We start from the raw sequence: 27,554 nt of genomic DNA, 5'->3' as shown, positions 1-27,554 counted from the left end.
ACTAGCTATCTACCTTACTACGTTTGTTAGTGTGTATATGTCCATGACTCTCTCTCGCCCTGTCACAGCTCACCCTTCCCCCTCCCCATAACCTCAAGTCCGTTCTCTAGGAGGTCTGTGTCTTTATTCCTGCCCTACCCCTAGGCTCTTCATCACATCTTCTTTTTCTTAAATTCCATATATATGTTAGCATACGGTATTTGTCTTTTTCTTTCTGACTTACTTCACTCTGTATGACAGACTCTAGGTCTATCCACCTCATTACAAATAGCTCAATTTCGTTTCTTTTTATGGCTGAGTAATATTCCATTGTATATATGTGCCACATCTTCTTTATCCATTCATCCGATGATGGGCACTTAGGTTGTTTCCATCTTTTGGAGGCTATTGTAAATAGAGCTGCAATGAACATTTTGGTACATGACTCTTTTTGAATTTTGGTTTTCTCAGGGTATATGCCCAGTAGTGGGATTGCTGGGTCGTATGGTAGTTCTATTTGTAGTTTTTTAAGGAACCTCCATACTGTTCTCCATAGTGGCTGAAACAATTCACATTCCCACCAGCAGTGCAAGAGTGTTCCCTTTTCTCCACACCCTCTCCAGCATTTATTGTTTCTAGATTTTTTGATGATGGCCATTCTGACCGGTGTGAGATGATATCTCATTGTAGTTTTGATTTGCATTTCTCTAATGATTAATGATGTTGAGCATTCTTTCATGTGTTTGTTGGCAGTCTGTATATCTTCTTTGGAGAAATGTCTATTTAGGTCTTCTGCCCATTTTTGGATTGGGTTGTTTGTTTTTTTGTTATTGAGCTGCATGAGCTGCTTGTAAATTTTGGAGATTAATCCTTTGTCGGTTGCTTCATTTGCAAATATTTTCTCCCATTCTGAGGGTTGTCTTTTGGTCTTGTTTATGGTTTCCTTTGCTGTGCAAAAGCTTTGAAGTTTCATTACGTCCCATTTGTTTATTTTTGTTTTTATTTCCATTACTCCAGGAGGTGGGTCAGAAAGGATCTTGCTGTGATTTATGTCATAGAGTGTTCTGCCTATGTTTTCCTCTAAGAGTTTGATAGTTTCTGGCCTTACATTTAGGTCTTTAATCCATTTTGAGCTTATTTTTGTGTATGGTGTTAGGGAGTGATCTAATCTCATTCTTTTACATGTACCTGTCCAGTTTTCCCAGCACCACTTATTGAAGAGGCTGTCCTTTCTCCACTGTACATTCCTGCCACCTTTATCAAAGATAAGGTGTCCATATGTGCGTGGGTTTATCTCTGGGCTTTGTATCCTGTTCCATTGATCTATCTTTCTGTTTTTGTGCCAGTACCATACTGTCTTGATAACTGTAGCTTTGTAGTATAGTCTGAAGTCAGGGAACCTGATTCCTCCAGTTCCTTTTTTCGTTCTCAAGATTGCTTTGGCTATTCGGGGTCTTTTGTGTTTCCATACAAACTGTGAAACTTTTTGTTCTAGTTCTGTGAAAAATGCCAGTGGTAGTTTGATAGGGATTGCATTGAATCTATAGATTGCTTTGGGTAGTAGAGTCATTTTCACAATGTTGATTCTTCCAATCCAAGAACATGGTATATCTCTCCATCTATTTGTATCATCTTTAATTTCTTTCATCAGTGTCTTATAATTTTCTGCATACAGGTCTTTTGTCTCCTTAGGTAGGTTTATTCCTAGATATTTTATTCTTTTTGTTGCAATGGTAAATGGGAGTGTTTTCTTGATTTCACGTTCAGATTTTTCATCATTAGTATATAGGAACGCCAGAGATTTCTGTGCATTAATTTTGTATCCTGCCACTTTACCAAATTCATTGATTAGCTCTAGTAGTTTTGTGGTAGCATCTTTAGGATTCTCTATGTATAGGATCATGTTATCTGCAAATAGTGACAGCTTTACTTCTTCTTTTCCGATTTGGATTCCTTTTATTTCCTTTTCTTCTCTGATTGCTGTGGCTAAAACTTCCAAAACTATGTTGAATAAGAGTGGTGAGAGCGGGCAACCTTGTCTTGTTCCTGATCTTAGTGGAAATGCTTTCAGTTTTTCACCATTGAGGATGATGTTTGCTGTGGGCTTGTCATATATGGCCTTTATTATGTTGAGGAAAGTTCCCTCTATGCCTACTTTCTGCAGGGTTTTTATCATAAATCGGTGTTGAATTTTGTCAAAAGCTTTCTCTGCATCTATTGAGATGATCATATGGTTTTTCTCCTTCAATTTGTTAATATTGTTTATCACATTGATAGATTTGCGTATATTGAAGAATCCTTGCATTGCTGGAATAAACCCCACTTGATCATGGTGTATGATCCTTTTAATGTGCTGTTGGATTCTGTTTGCTAGTATTTTGTTGAGGATTTTTGCATGTATGTTCATCAGTGATATTGGCCTGTAGTTTTCTTTCTTTGTGACATCCTTGTCTGGTTTTGATATCAAGGTGATGGTGGCCTCGTAGAAGGAGTTTGGGAGTGTTCCTCCCTCTGCTATATTTTGGAAGAGTTTGAGAAGGATAGGTGTTAGCTCTTCTCTAAATGTTTGATAGAATTCGCCTGTGGAGCCATCTGGTCCTGGGCTTTTGTTTGTTGGAAGATTTTTTAATCACAGTTTCAATTTCAGTGCTTGTGATTGGTCTGTTCATATTTTCTATTTCTTCCTGATTCAGTCTTGGCAGGTTGTGCATTTCTAAGAATTTGTCCATTTTATTGGCAAAGAGTTGCTTGTAGTAATCTCTCATGATCTTTTTTATTTCTGCAGTGTCAGTTGTTACCTCTCCTTTTTCATTTCTAATTCTATTGATTTGAGTCTTCTCCCTTTTTTTCTTGATGAGTCTGGCTAGTGGTTTATCTATTTTGTTTATCTTCTCAAAGAACCAGCTTTTAGTTTTATTGATCTTTGCTATTGTTTCCTTCATTTCTTTTTCATTTATTTCTGATCTGATTTTTATGATTTCTTTCCTTGTGCTAGCTTTGGGGTTTTTTTGTTCTTCTTTCTCTAATTGCTTGAGGTGCAAGGTTAGGTTGTTTATTCGAGATGTTTCCTGCTTCTTAAGGTGGGCTTGTATTGCTATAAACTTCCCCCTTAGAACTGCTTTTGCTGCATCCCATAGGTTTTGGGTCATTGTGTCTCCATTGTCATTTGTTTGTAGATATTTTTAAATTTCCTCTTTGATTTCTTCAGTGATCACTTCATTATTAAGTAGTGTATTGTTTAGCCTCCATGTGTTTGTATTTTTTACAGATCTTTTCCTGTAATTGATATCTAGTCTCATGGCGTTGTGGTCAGAAAAGATATTTGATACAATTTCAATTTTCTTAAATTTACCAAGGCTTGATTTGTGACCCAAGATATGATCTATCCTGGAGAATGTTCCATGAGCACTTGAGAAAAACGTGTATGCTGTTGTTTTTGGATGGAGTGTCCTATAAATATCAATTAAGTCCATCTTGTTTAATGTATCATTTAAAGCTTGTGTTTCCTTATTTATTTTCATTTTGAATGATCTGTCCATGGGTGAAAATGGGGTGTTTGAGTCCCCTACTATGAATGTGTTACTGTCGATTTCCCCTTTTATGGCTGTTAGTATTTGCCTTATGTATTGAGGTGCTCCTATGTTGGGTGCATAAATATTTACAATTGTTATATCTTCTTCTTGGATCAATCCCTTGATCATTATGTAGTGTCCTTCTTTGTCTCTTTTAATAGTCCTTATTTTAAAGTCTATTTTGTCTGATATGAGAATTGCTACTCCAGCTTTCTTTTGGTTTCCATTTACATGGAATATCTTTTTCCATCCCCTTACTTTCAGTCTGTATGTGTCTCTATGTCTGAAGTGGGTCTCTTGTAGACAGCATATATAAGGGTCTTCTTTTTGTATGTGTTCAGCCAATCTGTGTCTTTTGGTGGGAGCATTTAGTCCATTTACATTTAAGGTACATAACGATATGTATGTTCCTGTTCCCATTTTCTAAATTGTTTTGGGTTCGTTATTATAGGTCTTTTCCTTCTCTTGTGTTTCTTGTCTAGAGAAGTTCCTTTAGCATTTGTTGTAAAGCTGGTTTGGTGGTGCTGAACTCTCTCAGCTTTTGCTTGTCTGTAAAGGTTTTAATTTCTCCATCAAATCTGAATGAGATCCTTGCTGGCTAGAGTAGTCTTGGCTGCAGGTTTTTCTCCTTCAACACTTTCAGTATGTCCTGCCACTCCCTTCTGGCTTGTAGGGTTTCTGCTGAGAGATCAGCTGTTAACCTTATGGGGATTCCCTTATGTGTTATTTGTTGTTTTTCCCTTGCTGCTTTTAATATGCTTTCTTTGTATTTAATTTTTGACAGTTTGATTAATATGTGTCTTGGCGTATTTCTCCTTGGATTTATCCTGTATGGGACTCTCTGTGCTTCCTGGACTTGATTAACTATTTCCTTTCCCATATTAGGGAAGTTTTCAACTATAATCTCTTCAAATATTTTCTCAGTCCCTTTCTTTTTCTCTTCTTCTTCTGGAACCCCTATAATTTGAATGTTGGTACATTTAATGTTGTCCCAGAGGTCTCTGAGACTGTCCTCAGTTCTTTTCATTCTTTTTTCTTTATTCTGCTCTGCAGTAGTTATTTCCACTATTTTATCTTCCAGGTCACTTATCCGTTCTTCTGTCTCAGTTATTCTGCTATTGATCCCATCTAGAGGACTTTTAATTTCATTTATTATGTTGTTCATTGTTGCTTGTTTCATCTTTATTTCTTCTAGGTCTTTGTTAACTGTTTCTTGCATTTTGTCCATTCTATTTCCAAGATTTCAGATCATCCTTACTATCATTATTCTGAATTCTTTTTCAGGTAGACTGCCTATTTCCTCTTCATTTGTTAGGTCTGGTGCATTTTTATCTTGCTCCTTTATCTGCTGTGTGTTTTTCTGTCTTCTCATTTTGCTTATCTTACTGTGTTTGGGGTCTCCTCTTTGCAGACTGCAGGTTTGTAGTTCCCGCTGTTTTTGATGTCTGTCTCCAGTGGCTAGGTTGGTTCAGTGGGTTGTGTAGGCTTCCTGGTGGAGGGGACTAGTGCCTGTGTTGTGGTGGATGAGGCTGGATCTTGTCTCTCTAGTGGGCAGGTTCACATCTGGTGGTGTGTTTTGGGGTGTCTGTGGCCTTATTATGATTTTAGGCAGCCTCTCTGCTAATCGGTGGGGTTGTGTTCCTGTTTTGCTAGTTGTTTGGCATAGGTTGTCCAGCACTGTGGCTTGCTGGTCGTTGAGTGAAGCTGGGTGCTGGTGTTAAGATGGAGGTCTCTGGGAGATTTTCGCCGTTTGATATTATGTGGAGCTGGGAGATCTCTTGTTGACTGGTGTCCTGAAGTTGGCTCTCCTACCTCAGAGGCAGAGCCCTGACTCCTGGCTGGAGCACCAAGAGCCTTTCATCCACACGGCTCAGAATAAAAGGGAAAAAAAGTAGAGAGAATTAGTAGAAGTATGAGGAAAGAAAGAAGGAAAGGAGGGAAGGAAGGAAGGAAGGAAGAAAGAAAGAAAGAAAGAAAGAAAGAAGGAAAAAGGCAAGAAGGAAAGAAAGGGAGGGAAGGAGGAAGGAAGGAAGGAGGGAAAGAAGGAAAAAAGAAAGAAAGAAGATACAGTAAAAATAAAATAAAGTATAATAAAGTTATTGAATTAAAAAATTCTTATTTAGAAAAAAAAAAAAGGGACGGATAGAACCTTAGGACAAATGTTGGAAGCAAAGCTATACAGACAAAATCTTACACAGAATCATACACATACACCCTCACTAAAAGAGGTAAAGGGGGAAAAATCATAAATCTTGCTGTCAGAGACCACCTCCTCAATTTGGGATGATTCGTTGTCTAAAGGAGGGAAGGAAGGAAGGAAAGAAAGAAAGAAAGAATGAAGGTAAAGTATAATAACGTTATTAAAATTAATTATTAAGAAAAAATTTTTTAAAAAAACCATGGACGGATAGAACCCTAGGACAAATGGTGGAAGCAAGACTATACAGACAAGATCTCACACAGAAGCATACACATACACACTCACAAAAAGAGGAAAAGGGAAAAAAATCATAGATCTTGCTCCCAAAGTCCACCTCCTCAATTTGGGATGATTGGTTGTCTATTCAGGTATTCCACAGATGCAGGGTATATCAAGTTGATTGTGGAGCTTTAATCCGCTGCTTCTGAGGCTGCTGGGAGAGATTTCCCTTTCTCTTCTTTGTTCTCACAGCTCACCGGGGCTCAGCTTTGGATTTGGCCCTGCCTCTGCGTGTAGGTCGCTGGAGGGCTTCTGTTTTTTGCTCAGACAGGACGGGGTTAAAGGAGCCGCTGACTCGGGGGCTCTGGCGCACTCAGGCTGGCGGGGAGGGAGGGGCATGGAGTGCGGGGCGGGCCTGCGGCGGCAAAGGCCGGCGTGACTTTGCACCAGCCTGAGGCCTGCCGTGTGTTCTCCCGGGGAAGTTGTCCCTGGATCCCCGGAACCTGGCAGTGGCGGGCTGCACAGGCTCCGCGGAAGAGGGGTGTGGAGAGTGACCTGTGCTCGCACACAAGCCCCTTGGTGGCGGCAGCAGCAGCCTTAGCGTCTCCCGCCCATCTCTGGGGTTCGCGCTTTTAGCCGCGGCTCGCGCCCGTCTCTGGAGTTCCTTTAAGCAGCGTTCTTAAACCCCTCTCCTCACGCGCCAGGAAACACAGAGGGAAGAAAAAGTCTCTTGCCTCTTCGGCAGGTGCAGACTTCTCCCCCGGACTCTCTCCCGGCTAGCTGTGGTGCACTAACCCCTTCAGGCTATGTTCAAGCCACCAACCCCAGTCCTCTCCCTGCGCTCTGTCCGAAACCGAAACCCGAGCCTCAGAGTCTCAGCTCGCAGCCCCGCCTGCCCCGGTGGGTGAGCAGACGAGCCTCTTGGGCTGGTGAGTGCCGGTCGGCACCGATCCTCTGTGCGGGAATCTCCCCGCTTTGCCCTCCGCACCCGTTGCTGTGCTCTCCTCCAAGGCTTCGAAGCTCCCCCCTCCGCCTCCCGCAGTCTCCGCCCGCTAAGGGGCTTCCTAGTGTGTGGAAACCTTTCCTCCTTCACAGCTCCCTCCCACTGGTGCAGGTGCTGTCCCTATTCTTTTGTGTCTGTTTTTTCTTTTTTTTCTTTTGCCCTACCCAGGTACGTGGGGAGTTTCTTGCCTTTTGGGAGGTCTGAGGTCTTCTGCCAGCCTTCAGTGGGTGTTCTGTAGGAGTTGTTCCACGTGTAGATGTATTTCTGGTGTATCTGTGGGGAGGAAGGTGATCTCCGCGTCTTACTCTTCTTCCATCTTCAAGGTCCCCCCCCTTGCTTTAATATTTTAAGTGAACTTTATTTTGTAGGACAGTTTTAGATGTACAGAAAAGTTGCAAAGTTAATACAGAGAATTCCCATATACGCTGTGCCCAGGTTCCCCTATTATTAACATTGTACATTGATATGGGACATTTGTTCAATTAATGAACTCATACTGATGCATTGTTATTAACTCAAGTCCATGGTTTATTCAGAATTCGTTAGTTTTTACCTAATTACTTCTTCTTTTCCAAGATCCCCTGCGGATACCACACCACATTTAGCTGTCATATCCTTTGGTTCCTTTTGGTTGTGACAGTTTGTCAGACTTTCCTTATTTTAATGACCTTGATAGTTTTTAGGAGTCCTGGTCAAGTATTTTGTAGGATGCTCCTCTACTGGAATTTGTTTGATGTTTTTTCTGATTAGATTGGTATTACGGGGTTTTGTAAGAAAGACAATACAGGTAAAGTGCCTGTTTCATCACATCCTATCAAAAGTGCATTCTCTCAATATGATTTATCACTGTTGATGATTCCTTTTGTCATCTGTCTGAGGTAGTAATGTCAGGCGGCTCCATTGTGGTGTTACTCTTTCTTCCCCATCCCTTTCTACAAAGTTCTCTTTAGAAGGAAGCAACCACGTGTAGTCCACACTTAAGGACTGGGGAGTTATGCTCACCCTTTGTGAAGGTAGAGTATCCACATAAGTTATTTGGAATTCTACTGCAGAGAATTTGTCTCTTCTTCAATTATTGAGTGGAATGCTCTTCCCTTAGGGGAGATCAGGCTCTGGTGAGGTCTCTTTTCACTAAAAAGTCGACAGTTATAATGCAGAACATTGTGCGTGCATTTCAAAATGGTTACTTTCTCATCAGAGACATGAGACAATTTTTTATTTTTTTTTCATTCTTTTTTTGTGAGCATCTGGTGTGGTCCTGGAGGAGGTTAAACTCAAGAAAGTGTGAGAACACTCCCTAAGACAATAGCCCTGAGATAATTTTTACTTTCCCTCTAGTCCACATGCAGATTCCAAAAACGTATTAAATTACCACTTAAGTATTCCTACCAGTTTATGGTTGTGGAAGATTCTTCTGTAGGTAAGCTTGTTACTGACCAGGGTTCTTGGCCTCCCTTGCTCGCTCCCTGAGGGGGGAGGAGAAGGGGCGAGCTGGTTCTTTATATGGGGTGAGGGTAGGGGCGGGTCCAGGGGTCAGGCCAAAGGGATGGCTTAGGTGGTGTGCCCACCCCCTTGGTGGTGCTGTGTGCAGGGCGCATGCGCAGTACCCTGCTTTTGCTCCGGGCATCTCAGAAGTGGCAGTTGGGTTTTTGTATCTTGTCATTCATAATTTGCCTCAACTGCACATGTATGTAGATATTTTATTTTTATTATTTTTTTTGTGGTACACGGGCCTCTCACTGTTGTGGCCCCTCCCGTTGCGGAGCACAAGCTCCGGACGTGCAGGCTCAGCGGCCATGGCTCACGGGCCCAGCCGCTCCGCGGCATGTGGGATCCTCCCAGACCGGGGCACGAATCCGCGTCCCCTGCATCGGCAGGCGGACTCTCAACCACTGCGCCACCAGGGAAGCCCCGATAAGTGAGTTTTATTGCCATTATCCCCTAGTTAGCCGGACTAGTAAGGCGGACAGAGTCCATAGGAGGAGCTTTTCTGTGGTGGAGTGTTTCCCTTAAACCCAGCAGGGACAAAGGAGCTGCTTCCCTGGTGGGGGTGTCTGAGCAAACAGGCAGAATGCAAGCAAGGGTACAATAGCAAGAATGGCACATAGGAGTCCAACCCGCCGCATCCTCTTATCTGTCGATGGTTCCTGTCTTTTGAATAGGTCTCTCAGATTTTCCACCGGCTCACAGGTGTACTGTTCTGTTGTACCTGCGGGGGTAAAAGCTTTAGTGTGGGCAGATGTACCCAAGTAGATATCCCTTGCAGTTTGACGGCGGGGGGGGGGGGGGGGGCGGGGGCAGCTAAAATTACTTTATAGGGGCCTTTCTATTTTGGCAATAGTTTTTTGGGAGACCCCTCTTTCCAGGTTTTAAGAACTTGGTCCCCGGGGTTTATTTGTGAAGGAACGGCCCCTTCCACTTAGTGGGAGCTGGCTGTGCCTTGCTGGCACAGTCCTGGATTGCCTTCTGAACGTGTTCTAGATTAATAATAATATACCTCAGGGTCTGACTCACTTCCTCATCCAGTAGAATGTCAGTAGTAAGAAAAGGCCTCCCATAGGTCATTTCAAATGGGCTGAGCCTCAGATTATAACTGGGGGCTACACGGACCCTGAGGAGTGCAATAGGAAGCAGGTGGGTCCAGGGTTCATGAGTCTCTAGCAGAGCTTTGCTAAGGTTTTCTTTAACGTATGGTTCATTTTCTCTACCTTCCCTGAAGACTGGGGGTGCCAAGAGGTGTGTAGCTTGTAGTCTATCCCTAGGGCCATTGTGAGTCCCTGTGTGATTCTGGCTATAAAAGAGGGCCCGTTATCGCTCTGGAGGGACTTTGGAAGTCCCAACCGAGGAATTATTTCTTGTAAAAGGGACTTACAGACTTCAGTAGCCTTTTCAGATCGAGTGGAGAAGGCTGCATCCCATCCCGTGAAAGTATCAATGAACACAAGAAAATATTTATATCCTGACAACAGGGGCATTTGGGTGAAATCTAACTGCCAGTTCTCCCCCCAGGTATGTCCCTCAGCATTGAACTGGCCTGAGTAACAAAGGGGGGATTGGATGGGCCTGTGGTTTATTACGGACACATAAGCACAGGCAAGTGTTACTTGTTTTACTGTTCTTTTAATCCCCTTCCCTGAAAAAGCCTTTTGCGTCAAGTCCCACAGTGCAACTCTCCCATAGTGGGTGGCATCATGTAATCTCTTAGTGAGTTTCCATTGTTGGGCCTCAGGGGTTAGAACCTTATTCTCCTTTTTATACCAGCCTGTGCTTCCTTTCTCATAGCCCCATTTCTCAGCATTTTCTTGTTCCTGTGGGGAATACTGGGGAAGGCTAGGGAGTTCGGGGGTGGGGGGCAATCACTAGGGCCATAACTTGCTCAGGCTCTTGCAGTAGAGCTGCCTGTGTTGCAATTCAGTCAGCTTTGCTTGGCTCACGAAAGCTCCATCCCTCTGATGGCCCCTACAGTGATCACTGCCACCTGGGTCGGGAGCTGCACTGCTTCTAAGGAGCCAGAATTAAATCTTTAGGAGAGAGTTTCTAGCGGTTAACATTCCTCTTTCTTTCCAAATGGCAGCCTGAGCACGCAGTACATGGAACCTGTATGTCCAGGGTGGCAGGGCCTTGGCTTCTGTGACTTCACCGAGACTGCCTATGGCATACCCTGCCTTTCGGGTTCCCATTTCTATAAAACTGCTCCCATCAGTAAACCATTCAACCTCAGGGCTGTCAAGAGGCTCATCTAGAAGATCAGACCTGCTGGAGTAAGTCTGTTCTATGGTCTCTATATACGAACACACTAAGTCTCCACTCTCAACCGCTGGGTGCAGAGTTGCCGGGTTCAGGGTTTGACACACCTTTAAAGGTAATGTCGGGGGTGTCCATTAGGAGGGCCTGATATCTTGTTAACCTTCCTCCAGTCAACCAATGATGTCCTGTGACTTCCAGTACAAACTGTACCTAATGAGGGGTTAATACATCTAGGTGTTGTCTCAGGGTGAGCTTGGAAGCCTCACTGACCAACAGGGCTGTGACAGCTACTGCCCGCAGGCAGCTTGGCCGTCACAGGGCCACTGAATCCAGTTGTTTTGAAAAGTAAGCCATTGCTCTCTGATCCAGTCCCAGCTTTTGGGTCCGGACTCCTAGTGCTATCCCTGACCTCTCATGAATGTACAGGGCAAAGGGCCGGTGCTCTACTCAATGCAGTCTTTAGAATCTCAGAGGCCTGCTGGTGGTCCCTATTCCGTTGAAGGGGCTCCCTTTCTTCTCACTTTAGAACCTCCTGTAGGGGTTTTGCTATGAGGCCATAATTTGGAACTCAGATATGACAGAAACCAGCCATCCTGAGAAAGCCTCCAAGCTGCCTCTTTGTGGTTGGAGATGGTAGTGCACTAATTACTGTTTTTCCATCTATGGCCAGGGCTCTTTCCCCTGGGGTCAAAACAAATCCTAAATACTAAACCTGTTGCTGTGAGATCAGAGCCTTGGTTGGAGACACTTTATATCCCCTTTTTGCCAGAAAATTTAGGACCCTAGCAGTATATTGATCTGAATCTTGTTTGGTCTCACTACTTATCAATAAATCATCAACATATTGTAGCAGAGTTCCCTTCTCAAGGCTCAGTTCCCTTGCTAACACATTTCCAAAAAGATGGGGGCTGTCCCTAAAACCCTGCGGAAGCACTGTCCAGGTATATTGGGTAGCCTCCAGGGTGTCAGGGTCCCTCCATTCAAAGGCAAAAAGGTATTGAGAGTCTGGATGTAGGAGAATACAGAAAAATGCTTCTTTGAGGTCCAAAACAGAGAAATGCTGAGCATTTCCCAATACTTGGGCGAGGAGGGTGTATGGGTTTGGCACCATTGGGTGAATAGGGATGACTGCCTCATTCACTGCTCGCAAGTCTTGCACAAACTGACGCTCCCTGTTAGGCTTCTAAACAGGGAGGATCAGGGTGTTGCAAGGGGATCAGCAGGGCCTAATGTGTCCGTGTTTTAGGAATTTGGTGAGCGGTGATTGGATCCCCATCAGGGCTTCAGGCTTTAAAAGATATTGTCTCTTTCAGGGTCCTTTCCCTAGGCCTTAATCATATTTTCATTGGGAAAACATGTTTTGCCCTTCTTGGAATCAAGGTATCCCAAACTGCAGGATCTACTTGTTCTCTAATTTCTTGGGGGGAGGTCTTGGGGAATCTTTTGATGACCAGCACATGGGTCATCTGGGGCTACTAATAGATGCACATTCTTTATTTGAATTTTCTACCTCATTGGACTACGAATATACTAGCTCCTAATTTATTTAGCAAACCTCTTCAAGGAAGGGGTCAGGGCATTGTGGCGTATACGAAAAGGAGTAATGATAACGGACCCGACTCTGCAGGCAAGGGGAGACGTAAATCGCCTTACCTTCAGCTGTCCATCAACTCCCGTCACGGTACAGTCACGGTTGGGGAGGGGGCCGGCCTAGTCACAACAGAGGAGGTGGCTCCAGTGTCTACAGGGAATTCAGTTCTCCTACCCGCCACGTCAAGGGTGACCTGAGGCTCTGCTGGAGTGATGAGGATGGAACGAATAGGACCTGGAGCCAGGCAGGCACTCGCCCCATCAGACGGTGTGTGGGAATCTCTCATCCGAGAGATTCACGAGGAACTGGGGTTGGGGCCGCCCCTCTGGCGTGCCACAGGAGGGCGCTCAGGACATTCCCCCTTCCAGTGCCCCTCCTTCCAACAAAAGGCACACTGGTTTGTGCCCGGGCGGCTTCTTGGTGGTCTGTCCAGCCTTTGCAGCCTTTTAGGGTCCCCTCGAGGTGGTGGGTGGATCAGAGGGGCCAAAAACTGCGTTTTCTTTATCAGCCTCTTATCCTTATTGGCCTTTTCTGTTAAGTCTTGATTGCTATAGACCTTGAAGGCCTCCTCTACCAAGGTTGACCATGGGGTTTGCGGCCCAGCCTCAAGCTTTTGTTACTTTCTCCTGATATCAGGAGAGGCCTGGGTGATAAAATGCATGGCCAACAGTGTCCTCCCTTCTGCAGACTCAGGGTCTAAATCGGTGTACTTCCTGAATGGCTCTGTCACCTGCCTCAGGAAGACTGCCAGGTTTTCCTCTTTTTTCCTGTGTAACCTCTGGGATCTTATCACTTACAGGCTTCACCATATACCTTTCATTCCTTCTGATAGATGAGTAATATAATGTCTCATCCTAGCCTGGCCTACACGATCTTCATTGTACCAGTGTGGGTCACGTTCTGGGATTGCGTCCCCCCCCGGTCTGATAAATTTGGCGGTGTGGATAGGTGACCCGTAGGCCATCTGTGTGCTCCCTGGCCTTTCTCGGTATACGCTCCTTTTCATCTGGGGTGCAACTGGGTCAGAATAACCATGATGTCCTGCCAGGTAAGAGAGAATGTTAACCCCAGCCTGATGAATTTGTCAGGCTCAGGTTGTCAGGGTTCTCTGAGAACCTGCCAAACCTCTCCTTACAGATTCCTAAGTCCCCCATCGAGAAGGGGACATGTACTCTAGTAATCCCTCCATTCCCATTAGCTACTTCCCAGAGGGGGTAAAGGCCTTGTGGGGCACAAGTGGTGGCTAACTTTGAACCTCATCAGAGCCCCATTGGAGGAAACGCGAGGGGCTCTGATTTTTGAGTTTCTGACTTGACAGGGAAAGGTGGGGGTCTGGGAGTTGAAGAAGATGGTGAAGGGGAAGAAGAAAGGGGGGGCCTGAGAAGGAGGCTTAGTACCCCGATGGCTAGTCGGCAGTTGGAAGAAGGGGTCTGTGAGAACGCCTGGCTCTGAATCTTTTGGGGGCAACACAGGAAGAGAGGAATCCCTCAGTCTGGAGCCTACACATATGGGACCTCTCCCCATTTTTAAGACTGCTTGCAAAATAGGTCCAGTTGTAAAATGGTGTTAAATTTAAGGGATCCATTCCGTGGCCACTTCTCCTGGTCACCCAAGGTATATGGGAACCGGGCCGTGTTGCAAAAGAAAATCAGCTTAGTTCTTTACTGTCTCCAATTGTTAAGACTGCAACCCAGAGGAGAATCTCTGGGGATTCCCTGGGCATCTCCCATGCTTACATATAAATCTGGAAGCTAACAACCAGAGATCCTGGGGGCCGGATGGAGTCGAGGTCTAGTGTAACGACAAAGGGGGTCACAGAATTCCCTCCCCAGAGTGAGTGACACAGACAAGGGGTCTCCAGGATGAAGGGGATGGGAGTATAGGTAATGAGGACCAAGGGAGAGGACAGGAGAGGAGGGACAGAAAAGACTGAAAAAAAAGAGACAGGAAGAGATTGCCTTTTCAGCCTGCCCCCCGAGGGTGTCTATTCAGGCACCAGCCTGTGCACTTCCAGAAAGGGCCAGTGAAGGAGGGAGCACCCTGTCCACTGCCCACCAGGTGATCAAGCCCCGAAACCAGCCAGTTGTACATCGTCTGCAGGTCGCCAGCCCACAGGCGGGACTCTCATCCACACATACACCGGTATATAGAAATCTGCCCCTTCAGCCTGTTCCCAATGAGACTTCTCTTGGCAGAGGAAAAGACAGGTGAGAATATTGGGAGGATCGGACGTCCAGCCACTACATGATAGGAGGATTGAACCTCTGTCACTCTCATGTATCTCCCATCAGGGAAGGCCCACTGGACCCAGGTCTGCTTGGTGTGAGGCGAGCCTCTCCCACCTCTGCTTGTGACCTGTCAAGGTGAGCTGTTGCCGGCCAGAGGGAGCAGGTCTCACAGGCTGAGAACAGTGATGCTGTAGCTGCCCGACGTCCACTGTCTCGGGAGGATAAGACAGAGAAGTAGGAGAGGACAGAGAAAGAAGTAGAGAGATTTCAGGAGAGGGAAAGGGAAAGTGTTGAGGGAAAAAGGGCAAAGGGGAGGGGGAAAGCGTCGCCTGAATGAGGGTACTGAGGCCCTCAGGGGCCAGGAAGGCAGACTTACCAAACGTGGTGACGCTGAACCAAGAGGTTCAGGTGGCCACCTGTCACCCACTGGGAAGCTGCATTCGGTGGTCGGTGGTCCCGGAGGTGCCCAGATCCCCACCCGGGAATGGGAGAATGTCCTGGCAGAGTCACAACAAAGCATGTTACTGATTCTTGGCCTCCTTAATCAACAGAAATTGATAAGAGGCCAGATGAGAAATTCAGGCAAGGCTTTACTGGGACTCAGTGCTGCAGCAGGAGGGAGTGAGAACAAGTAACAGTTTCCCTTGCTCGCTCCCTGAGCTGGGGCGAGCTGGTTCCTTGTATGGAGTGAAGGTAGGGGCGGGTCCAGGGGTCGGCTTAGGTGGTCTGCCCACCCCCTTGGTGATGCTGTGTGCAGGGCGCATGTGCAGTACCCTGCTTTTGCTCTGGGCATCTCAGAAGGGACAGTTGGGTTTTTGGTGTTTTGTATCTTGTCGTTCATAATTTGCCCCAACTGAGCATGCACGTGGTTATTGTTAGTCCTGAATAGATTCTTTGTATTCTGTTGCTGGAGGAGGCGTTTGTCCAGGTGCAGGCACCGCAGCAAAGGCTCCCAGGTCCCAGGCTGTCTCAAGGTGATCCTGGCTGATTCTCTGTATTCACTTGTCTTTCCAGGTTTTAGAGGGGTGGTTTGCCCTGCAACCTCAATTTGGATGTAAGAATAGCCATTGATTTTGTTTGTTCAGCTTTTCTCTTATTTTAAGGACAGGAATGATGATTTCTAAGCTCTTTATTTGTCAGATCTGAAAACTGGAATCTATGTCTAAATTCATTTGAACCAATATGTATGGGATATTAGTTTGAAGGATTGCCAAATTATTAGGTTTTTTTGTGTTCCCACTTGTCTCAACTAACCTTGGATTGGGGTACCAGCAATTTAAACCTGCATCTCAGATTAAATGTAGCCACTGAAATGAAAACGATTCTCAAAAAGGCTATGAGAGAAAAATCCAAAATAATAAATTTTGGAGACAAATTTGTGGTAATGGGCCACAATAATACCAGTGAAAGCAACTGCATAGTATAATAATAATCTAAGCATTTGAAAGAAAAGAGTTAGAACATTATATCTATTATGAATGCCATGAATCAAAGCAGAGGCTCTGAACCAATGGCCCCAAGGCTGAACTAGGCTTTTTGTTTGTTTGTTTTGGTTTTTTGGCGGTACGCGGGCCTCTCATTGCTGTGGCCTCTCCCGTTGCGGAGCACAGGCTCCAGACGCGCAGGCTCAGTGGCCATGGCTCACGGGCCTAGCCGCTCCATGGCATGTGGGATCTTCCCGGATTGGGGCACGAGCCCGTGTCCCCTGCATCGGCAGGCGGACTCTCAACCACCGCGCCACCAGGGAAGCCCTGAACTAGGCTTTTTGACATACATTGTTTTTGAAAAAGGAACGGGCTGCTGACTTTTAATGATTTGGCAATTTCTCTAGAAAATGGGTGTGGGTGAGCTAGAAACACTGGCCAGTGTCGCCCACTGATAGCCCTCTGCAGAAGTAGCACAGAAGTTACCCCCTCCAATTTGCTACAGATGTCTCCAGATAATCTTGCCTGTGTCTATAGCTGAGGCTTCCAACCATCTGAGTTTGTCTTCTCAAGCAATTTATCAAAAAATTCCAGTAGATCTTTTATAGAACCTGGAAGTCTAGAAACAGAAATTCAGGATGTTGTTTACATTTCAATAACAAGTTGATTCAATTCACTTTTTCCATGGATGATTTATGATAAACAATTAGTCAACAAAGGAGTACATGTGAAGGTATTTCCATCATTTTTTGGATCTTTGTAACTTGGGGCTGTTGAAAACAACCACCTTTTCCAAATTATCTCCATGTCTTCTTTTTGTTCCATGTCAACTCACTCCATTTTGCAAGAAGCCTAAATAGCTTCTGTTAAGTCCATTTTGTAGAATTCATATTCTGATTCAAGATGTGGTCATTACTAACACTATGTGGTTTGTTTTGGAAGTACTTAAAAAGAAAACAATTTAGTTAGAGATTTTGAACTTAAAGTTACATAACCTTGACAATTTTCCTAGTCTCCATAGCCCATACCCACCAATATACTTTTTCCCAAGGATAACAACTAGTTAATAGTTTACTTTTGTTTCCCATCTGCATCCCGTGTGGTTGCGTGCACACACACACACGCACACAAACACATGCACAAACATTTATGTATATGTACATACAAAATCTATACATATATATATACACACATACAAAGCTAAATATGTTTGTATATACACACATACATACACTTATATATACATCTGTTTACTGCATTTTCCTTCTTTGCACATGTGGATTCATATTATGCATACTTTTCATACTTTGATTTTATTCAATGGCTGTATAATATTCATTGGTGGCCATTTCTGTTGTTTCCAGTTGCTTCTCTTTTGTGTTTGCTTTCTCTTTTGTTATTAAAAATTGTACCACTGACATACTTTGCTGATTATATCATTTCCAACTTTTACAATTAATGATGGAAATCCCTAGAAGTAGTCATCTACATCAAAGAGTACCAGTACTCTGCATCAGAGTACCTATATTTAATATTTTGCAACACATTGCCAATGTGTACCCCCAACAAATTAGCACCAACTCTATTTTCCTTGAATCTTTGCCTTTACTAAGTACTCCTGAAATTTAACGTTCTCTATGCTGATTTTCATCTCTACAATGAGTTCAGGTATATACTTTTTTGTATGTATTCTGCATATCTATCTTTGTTTTTCTGTGAAATTCTTGTTCGTATATTACATGTGAATATCTGGATTTCAGAATCTAATTTGGTTATTAGCCTTCAAAAAATGTCATCTCTCAGCATAGTTTTCATTGGAGTTTCTAGAAAAGAAACTTGCTAATCCTTGTTGCTTGTTCAAGTGCCAAGTGTCCAGGGAGTGTTAAACTTGACAACTGCTGCCTGATTGAGATGCCATATGATATTTCTCTGGGAGCAAAGTTTTTCTCAATATGCCATAGCTATAGGGTTTTCTTTAGACCCCTGCCTTGTGATATCTCATGGTCAAAGGTGAAACCAAGGGTTAATAACTATAAAGAGTAAACTGTTCACACGCTTCTCTTATTAGACATGGTAATTACCTGGTATCAGGCTGAAAGAGAGAACAGTGGAGAGTAGTGGGCAGATAATCTAAATCAAAGCCTTCCATAAATCTGAGACTTGTGAAGTTCAATCAGTTAGCATTTATTGAATCCCTATTGTTAGTAGTCCATCTACTAATTAATTTTTTTTGTAAAATGTGCATTGAATTAAAAATTCCTTGTATTAACTTATATAATATTGTATATCAACTATACTCCAATAAAAAAAAATATGTGTGATTTTGGCTCTCAGGCATAGTGTGCCATGGGTAAAGACTGAAACGAAAAGCTAGACTTAGGATTCTAACGTGAAGAACCCTGTTGAATGGACCTTATCTAATCACAAAGAGTTCTGGGGGCAAGAGGGGAGAGCATATTCAGTGTGTGAGAAATGGGATGAAAATGGTGTTTTTGTCATTCTCCTGATCAGGTGCCCAGTGGAAAAGTTACTGGGAAGTTCCAGTAACTTTTTGATACCCAGCTGTAGTGTCAGAGGCCCTGCTCTCATAACTTCTCCTCCAGCTCAACTCTGTGCATGTGATTTCCCACAGTATTCAAAGGCGGAAAGGCATCCCGTGACTGCATTGGAGAAAATGATGGAGTCAAGTTTTGCCGGCCCCCAGTCATTCCCAGAGGTCCCTTCTCCCAACAGAGGAAGCCAATCTGTCAAACACCACAGGTACAGGTAGCTAATCATGGTGGGAATGGGTGCGTTGACACAATGTATAACACTGGACAACACATGCCGAGGAATGACAACATTATTCAGGAGAGATGATCGTTCTTGCTTCTCCTGTAGTTCCCCATGCAGTGGATGCTCAAGCAGCTCCTGGCAGGCAAAGCAAAGATACCAGCAGGCAGCAGTGCCCCTAGAGGAAGCCTAAAGGTACTATTAACAGCACCCATCAAGTCTGCAGACCCAGACCAGTGAATGAAACTACTGCAATCTGAAAAACTATTAAAAACATGATTTTTCCTAGCCTGCCTTATCAGTCTGCAAATGTAATGACTAATTCTTCCCTAGGCAGCTGACAGGACATGCTCCAGGTCTTCCAACATGGTTCTCACACAAAGAAAACTTTCCAGGGGGAAGAAGCCTGGCAAAGCTTCTCCTTTGGTTTATTAGATCTTCCATTATCAATGTTAGATCTTCCATTATCAATGGAGTGGGACTTTTAGATCTTCCATTATCAATGGAGTGGGACTTTTTTTTTTAACAAACAAGCTGACTGTAAAAATTGGCTCTTTGGGGGAGAAAGCCAAAAATAAAGTTATCTTCTAGAAGTTTTACAGCATTCTGAGGCTGAGCAAATTCTTCAGCATCTTCTAGTCACATGCTGTGTTTATACATAAGGAATCTGGAACTCCAAAAATTGAAAGTTTTGTTCTAAAGTGCCAACATTTGATACTTGCTACGACGGACATTATGTTTATGTGCATCCAAAAGTATTGACATGTCGTCAGTCTTTGTGGAAGCCGTCCAAAGATTTAAGCTTCCTTTTCTTAGTAAGAGGTACAGTATTTTAAAAATTCTTAATTATGGAGATTAAAAGTTTTTTAAATGGAAAAGGTAAAAAAATAACAATTGTTCCCAGCAATGGAAGGTAAATGTTGTTGATCCTTGGTTTTCATAGATGTAGGCAATATTTTGAAAACCACCGTGAGAGAAGTTTGCGTTATTCAAGGAAACTAACTTCTCCCTCACCTTTCAGGGAGTCCCTAAAAAAGATTTTCTTGATGCTGGCCACATTTACTATGAGGTTCTCATGTCACTCTTGATACTAATCATTAGTACTTGATGGTGATTTTTATTCTTAATCTACATGGGTAGAGACTGAGGTACCAAGGGTTTGCTAAGTTAAAAAAAGGTTTCAACACAGGATGAAATATGTTTGGCTACTGGATAATTGCTTTAGTTATTAACTACAATTTTTGGTTTCTATCAATTGGGGCATTTACAAATATTTCCCTGCGAAAAGATTACTTCAGTTAACTGGACCTAGTGGGCGTTCTTCAATTACGGAATTAAGTACAAAATTATTGGCCTTATAGAAGATGTTTTTTTTCCAAAAGAGCATTTTCCTCTGCTGACTGTAATACACGTTAAAGTGGTATTCCATTCAGTCAAGTAAAATAATTAAGTATAATATTAAGTACTATATTGTCGTACATGTTTTAAAGTTGATATGATAAGCAATTATAGCTTCTAATGTATTTGACCTGCAAATACCCTACCCTACTTTTGTCTGATGATATACCTCCTCCTAAACTTGGTTTCTAGGAATCACTCACAGATCAAATAAGGGAGTCTCTAAGAGACCTTCTTTTTTATTTGGTTCAATGACATTGCAGTATTTGTTGGCATACATTGCGTCCTGATAGATAGGCAAGGGTTGATTTATAAAGTGCTTTTAGAACTTTGTAAATTATAGTTCAATATATCATAGCTTTTGTTTTGTAAAACATGCAGTAGACTTACTTAAACGTTTTCGTGATTGATAACCTAGTCACTGATTTATACATCCTGCAAACTGCTGTGTAACTTCCTGAATGCCATTGGGTTAGAAAGCTTGAACAGTTGATTGATCAATAGGTATAGAACTGTTTTTTAAGATGGGTTACTAGCTCATACTGGTAGACTTTTATGAATAATTCATTTCTTTTGTGCACTGCAAATATGACTCATTTGGATAACTCATTTATGAAACAAAGCTGTTAATTCAAAGCCATTGTTTCTCATGTTTAGTCCAAAAAAAAAACCCTCTTTCTTTTTAAAGAAGAAATCTATTACGTCATGTTATACTTATTACATTATATTTTGGCAATATAACTCATTTATAGACAGTACGTGTAGGTTTTTTAAGGTGAAATAAGTCCAGGGTTTTCAGTGATTAGTATGAGCCTTTGAGTTGTCAGTTTGGGCAGAGGAATCAAGGGAATTTACTTTGTTGAGCAGCTACTAAGTGCCAGACTCCCTGCTAAGCACTTTACATACTTTTTTAATCCCCATAGCAATACTATGAAAATACCTAAACAAGTGCTAATACCTTTATTTGCATCTCTTCCACCCACCTCTAGGCTTTACCTTTTTCTGCCTTGCCTTGTACACTAAGAGGGCAGCAGGCTCACTTGCCTTTGGGCTTCTGTTGGTTTCTTGCGATGCACAGGCAAGCTATGGAAGGGGCAGAGGCCAGTGAGGTCCTAACACTTCTGCCCCCTCCCTCCCTGCCTGGTTATCTCAGCTACAGCCCTGTTTCTGGCACTAGCCAAGAGGTCCTCTTCTCACAAGCCCTTTCTCTCTTCAGTCAGGTAACTGCTCCTTCCCCCGTCCTTTCAGTTACAGGGATGATAACAGCTTCCCATTGTTACCAGCCCTTATGTACAGTAGTATCCTGTATTTTTTTTTCTCAAACAGTGAACACACTTTTGTAAATAGCAAAATCTTCCCAAATGACCCAATATAGAGTGCCATCTATTTCCCCCCAGGACTCTGACTGATACAAGTACTTTCCCCAGTATCATACAGACCTGATGCAGCTAATTCTAGCATCCAAGCCTGAGTACCCTGTGGACTCCACAATTGCCATTGGATGGTATAGATAGAAGCTGGAAAGGAGGGAAACAAATTAGTTATTATAGAGCTCCTTAAACAACTCGTTGGCTTAGTGACCTAACTAGAGGTCCCTTGTTGTTAGGCATGTTAGGACTCAATACACTCAACCCAGAAATATGATGATGAAGAATGAAGTTGTAATAACGTTGCCAGGTATGATCTGGTGTTTGCACAAACTCAGGAAGTTAGTTAATGTTGGGCTTGACGAATATGAAGTTATAAAGTGTGATCATTTCGCCTTGCTCAAACCAGGAAGGTGGCTACTAGCACTCATTTGTCGGGTTCTCAAATGCTGACCTTAAATAATATTTGAGAAGTTTTGTATTTATTAAGTGGAAATAACAGTAATGTTGGTGGGGGGAAAACTTACAGAACTCCAAATAATGTAGTAATGTGGGTAAAATTCATTTGGGGGACTGGTTCCTATAGAACTTTATTGAAATTTTGAAAATGTTTTTGCTGTTCCTGTGTGTGGCTTTATTGCTATTTTCAGAGCTAAATGAGTAGGAACGCAAAAATTCTAAGTTCCCTTATTGGCATCTCATGGAATGTCTGCACAGGAACAAAGTTCTCACAGTTCACATGGCAGTAGGGTAAATTCAGTGGGGTGGAGGGAGGAATGGATATGGAATAAGTAATGCGTCAAATTAGTAACTGATTTCTCTAAAGAGTCTAGTTCTTTGTCTGACGTGATCTGTGTAGGGATCTTACCTGAGGTATATCCCGTTTATGCCTTGCCCTTTGATGGCATCTGGCATGGTTATTTGGGTATTTGGATGTATGGGTCAAGAAAATGTACGATCAGATGTTTATTAAAAGCAAACTCAAAGGGTTATTATGGGATTATGTAAAATCATGTGTGTGAAACTTTTGAAAATTGCAAAGCACTATAGAATTTAAAGAATCTTTCATTCAATTAAAAATTATGTAAAATCATGTGTGTGAAACTTTTGAAAATTGCAAAGCACTATAGAATTTAAAGAATCTTTCATTCAATTAAAAATGTTAAAGCAAACTCAAAAGAAACATAATTTAGGTTCTCAGGATTTACGAAAATTTGAGACAGTGAACTGCAAAAGTAACATATATATTAAGGAGAGAAAGGCAATTAAAATAAGGTTAGTTTATTCTACCACTAACACACACAAGTGAAATTTTCCCCATAAAGCCCTTAAGGCTTCTTGGGTTTAGTTCTTGGCAGTGTTTAATAACAAGGCCATTTTTATTTCTACTAAAGGCACTTTTGTAGCTTGGATAATGAGGGAGGAGGGGAATCAGGAGCTGGAGAATTCCTCAAGTGCACCTCATTGGCTGGAAAGCTGGTGTTATTTTAGTCCATTGTGCTCCAGACTGGAAAGCCAGAAACACAGAACTGGAACTGCTTTTCTTCTCAGTCTCTCCAGAGAGAAAATGGATCCAGTAACCTGCGATCCCTCCTAACAGATATACTACAGGCATGGATGGAGCCTGACCTAGAACTTTGAGGATCTAGGGTGGAAATGCAGTGCTTGAAAAGTTTCAGCAGCCACCTGTGAGGTTATTGCTGTGATCAATTTGTTTGTTGGTTTTCTTTCCACCAGCAGGACTCTCTCCTCTTGCTGCAGCCCAGGGCAAAGGAGTGGTATGCTCCATAGGAACGCCTTCAGAAGGACACCCCCCTCACCCCGAAGTAGGCTGGGCGGAATCGTGGGACCAGCATATCAGCAACTCGAGGAATCAAGGGTCCCAGACCAGGATACGATACCTTGCCAAGGGTAGGTCTTAAAAGCAATGGAATTTAGGGAGGGTGTTATGGATGATATAGTTTTAAATTGAGTTGTTATGTTCCTTGGGGTTTTATTCACTGATTTAATCATCATTTGGCTATTTATGCTTGCTTCCACCTTTGTTCCACAAAAGAATAACTTTAAAAAACAGATACAATGGAAATAGATATTAGGGAAATGGTAGACAGAAAAGATATATAGCATTAAGTGTATAGACATCTAGACACTATGTTACTATCGCAGTTGCTAAAATAACTGGGAATGTGTCTTTGATTTTAAAACACAGAGATTTCTTAGGACGACTAAAGTGTTCCTTCATCCTTAGGTTTGGAAAAAAACCAGTGCTTAATTCTCTAATCACTATTGTGGACGATACCGTAACAATAACCTGTAACATATATAAAGCATCTGCTCCTTCGAGCATTCTTGAACGAGTCTCAGTCAGTGTTGACAGAGTATTGTTAGGGCACAGCTAGCTGGACTCAGATCTCTAGTTTCATTCACGGTGCAGGGATGGAAAAATTGGCTTTGGACTCCATGGCTGTTGCTCATCCTTGCAGTGTAAAAAGTGTCCCTTCCTCTCAGTGGACACAGACCCTCACAGGGCCCATAGCATGGTGAGTGGAGTGTAGAATGCATTTTAGCCACCACTCACCTAACCGCCATAAGCTGTTCAACCAAGTATGGCAGCCCTTATCGAAACTGACTGAATTTCAAATCGCATCTTTGCCCCTTACTACTTGTATGAATTTGAGAAAGTTTTATCATCTGAGCTTACGTTTTTCTCGTCTATAAATTGAACAAAATAATACCAGCTTTCCTGAGGGTTGTTGGGCAGATTAAAAAGAAATTACATGTGTCAAGAGCTTGTACCTGACACATGGTAAACAGAGAAGGGGTACTTGTAGCTATTGTCACAGGAACCATTATTCTTATTAATTTCAAGAGCAGTGCAATCAGGCTTTACTCCAGAAATGCCAAGAATCCATTTTCTCACTCAGGCTAGGTTCTTGTTGCATCTAGTTTTCCTCTCTCTGAATCAGCCAGACTAGGTTTCTTTGCTGCTTTGGTCTGGGTGATTTTTCCACCCTGTCTGTAGCAAGTTAAAAGCCAAAGCAGGTTTGAGGTCTGTCCCAGACTCTTACCTTTGTCTTTTCTTCTGGGTGATATGTATGCAACAATGCCATGTCTGACGAATCTCAGCAACAGATTTCTGTAGGAAGACTAGAAGATAGGAAATAAATAGGCTGTGTCCGGATTTTGTAATTTTGAAGCAATTCCAAATAGACTGTAAAATGTATTTGGTAAGATCTAAGTTGTCCAAAATGTATAATGCAAGTCAAGAAGGAGTTTGCATTTCTCTTTGCCTTATATCTGGAAAAGGGGCTTGCATTTAGCCTATAATTAATCATGTTTCATAACTACTTTTCTTCTGAAATCACTAATAATGTCTGTTACTTAGATTTCTTTTTTTTCCCCCCTCCTGGGGTGAACGTTGGAGTGAGAATGAGTGAGGTGAAATCAAGTTAGAGATTTTGTGAGTGGAGAGAGACCCAGCCCGTGCTGTCTTTCTTCTGTTGGGCACTCTTAAGGCTATTGTTTTGTTTTGGATCAATCATCATTGGGTTTGGAATATTCTCTCCAATTGGCTAGCCACCTGTATTTTCCTATGTGATATGCACCTGACGTTGATAAACGGTGACTCCAAGTCACTGTGTGCTCAGCACAGTGAGTCTCAGGGAGCAATCTCATTCTTAATTCTTGACAACAGCTATTTCCCACTCCTGGGGGACTGACCGTCTCTCCGGACTGGAAATGGTAATAGACTTCCACAGCTAAAGGCCCTCTTCAAATCTGGCCCTAGCCTGGAGGGGGAGTGAATGAATTTACAACAGCCAACTGCTGCTTGTTTATCAAGCATGTGGGTGCTGTCTGCTACTTCGATTCCCGGTATAGATGATGTCTCTCCTTGACACTAACTTCAACCCAGCTTGAACCCAGTGCCTGACTTAGTGAAGCCTGAGGAGGGAGCCAGGTAGACAGGAACTTCTTCAAGAGCCTTTCCCCTGATCAGTGGATCGACGACAGCCACGGCAGTGGCTCACAGAACTGTGAACTGGGTTATGTCAGGCAAATCAAACTAATGGAACCATGTACTGGACAGAAAGAGATGGAATCACAAAAGTTAGGTTGCTACCTTCGAAGTAGAAGGGATAGAAACATACTGATTATCCACCTCACTTAAATAGCAACTTTACAAACTTACATTCAGTTATTCTTCAGGAAGTGTACAGATGAACACACTAAAGAGAGCAGAATTTAACCCAAGGTGGGATAGCCCACGTAAAAGAAATGGATTGAATACCGGCCTTTCTGACTAAATAAACCATTAAACCAGGAAAGGAATGTGAAGAAAAATCACAGTCATGGATGGTGATGTGTAAATGGAATCTCTAATTGTACGGCTCCAGAGGGAGAAGTAGATTCCTTCAATTTAGTCAGTTCATTCTAATTCCATGTGCACCAAGAACTGGGTCTTGGAGTCCTCTGGGGAAACGCTGATTTCTTGGCCTGACCCCTGAATTACTGGGAATCAAACCAAATGACTAACTGTTGAAATCTTCCCTCTTTAAAAGGATGCTTTGACTCACATAGTTACAGAGGAGATGTACTTGTGATTACTTTGTTGAGGGATTGGAGGAAAGGCAGTCCAACTGGTCCAAACTGGCATTTTACAGTCAATGAATGACAGGCTCAAGGGATACAGAACTCTGAGTATCTTCTAATCAAGAATCATGCCTAGAAATGTAACTCTCACTTAAACTTCTGGAGGGTAGTATCACCTCCTAATTAAAGACCAGTGCTAGTACACTCGGAGCAACTCTAGGAAGGAAGGGAATAGTGAAGAGGCATTACTTCAGTGAGTCCTCAGAGCAGTCCCTCTAGATCAGTATTGCTACCTGATGGTTTTAATTAATGAGAGAATTAAGGTAAGGCTGCTACGTTTGCCTAAGATTCCAGAGCATGTAATGGTGGTGAGACTTGAAATCCTCTCTGATCCCAAACACAACTAATTGTTTAAAGTGCATCTTCATGTTAGGGCAGCCTTTCAGATTTCAGTTGTTGCCAACATGGGATCCATACCTGGCTTGTGAGATGATGTGTAAGTCAACTCCTTCAGTCAGCACGCAGGCATATGAGAAGACTGCTCCAAGTCTGGCTTGAATTGCCTTTGATTACTTCGTAGTCACGTGTTTTGCCGAAAGACTTACTTTCAGTTTCAAGTTCCGAGGGTTTGTTGGCAAAGTAACCCCTCAACACTTAAGTAAGAAAGAAGAAAGCTTGTTACGTTAGTTATAGCACAGAGATAAGCAAAATAGTAAGAAAGAAATGTATTTACAATCACCAAATTGGGGAAGCACCTCCATCCAGATGCGAGCAACGCTGTGACATCCCTTGAACAGCAATTTGGAGTCCCAGGTGGAAGGTCCCGGGCGTTGTGCCCGCTCCATGGATGAGAGTTCAGAGTGCAGCCCGAAGGAGTCCTGCTTTTAATGCCAAGCTGCACACTGATAATCATCAGCTTACGTGCAGATATGCCCCTCTGGCTATTAGCATAAACGCTCTGATCTCTAGTCGTAAGTCTCAGGATGCTCACTGATCCCCGGGATTTGGCCAGATTCCCAAGGCCCAGGAAGCTTCGTGACTTACTCCCTTCCTTACCTGTTGGTTCCCAAGACTTGTTAGCACCGTTTCTGCTGACCTGCATGTAGTCCAGCAGTTCGGTATGTAGCTCCTTTCAGGGTCTTTGTTTAGTCAGAGCCCTATTGTTGCCTCTGAAGCCTGAACAAGACTATTAATTTTTCCAACATCGCGTCACACTGTGGACTTGCTGAAGCGTCAACAGTTGACTGAATCCTCTAAGATACTTACACCTTTATCCATCATTTTTACCAATAATGTTTAGATCCAGGTATTAAGAATTGGCACTATCACCATCGCATTTCAACCTGGTAGATTCTACTCACTGATACACTCTGATGATCCATGTGAAAGACGATCTTATCCTCCTTAAATTTCGGTGCCATTGGTGAATCTGATAGCAGACATTCTGTATCTTCATACACGTTA

At 43.0% G+C, this 27,554-nt stretch overlaps 1 protein-coding gene across 10 annotated transcripts in view; it reads left to right on the top strand.

Moving 5' to 3' along the window:
• NRG3 (neuregulin 3) overlaps window positions 1–27,554 on the top strand; it is a 1,058,708-nt gene that overhangs the window by 1,027,473 nt on the left and 3,681 nt on the right. For 3 of the 10 annotated variants that reach the window (XM_067710344.1, XM_067710348.1, XM_067710342.1), the window contains exons 7-8: window positions 18,596–18,729; window positions 23,238–23,411. In XM_067710344.1, the coding sequence (XP_067566445.1) occupies window positions 18,596–18,729; window positions 23,238–23,411 (308 nt within the window). The remainder of the gene's footprint in view (window positions 1–18,595; window positions 18,730–23,237; window positions 23,412–27,554) is intronic. The other 7 variants (XM_067710347.1, XM_067710352.1, XM_067710350.1 and 4 more) reach the window with 3 other exon arrangements.

The sequence above is a fragment of the Pseudorca crassidens genome, chromosome 16 (genome assembly GCF_039906515.1).
Source record: "Pseudorca crassidens isolate mPseCra1 chromosome 16, mPseCra1.hap1, whole genome shotgun sequence".
Classification (NCBI taxonomy): Eukaryota; Metazoa; Chordata; class Mammalia; order Artiodactyla; family Delphinidae; genus Pseudorca; species Pseudorca crassidens.
The sequence above is the reverse complement of the archived record's forward strand: the minus strand, read 5'-3'. Positions and strand labels throughout refer to the sequence as shown.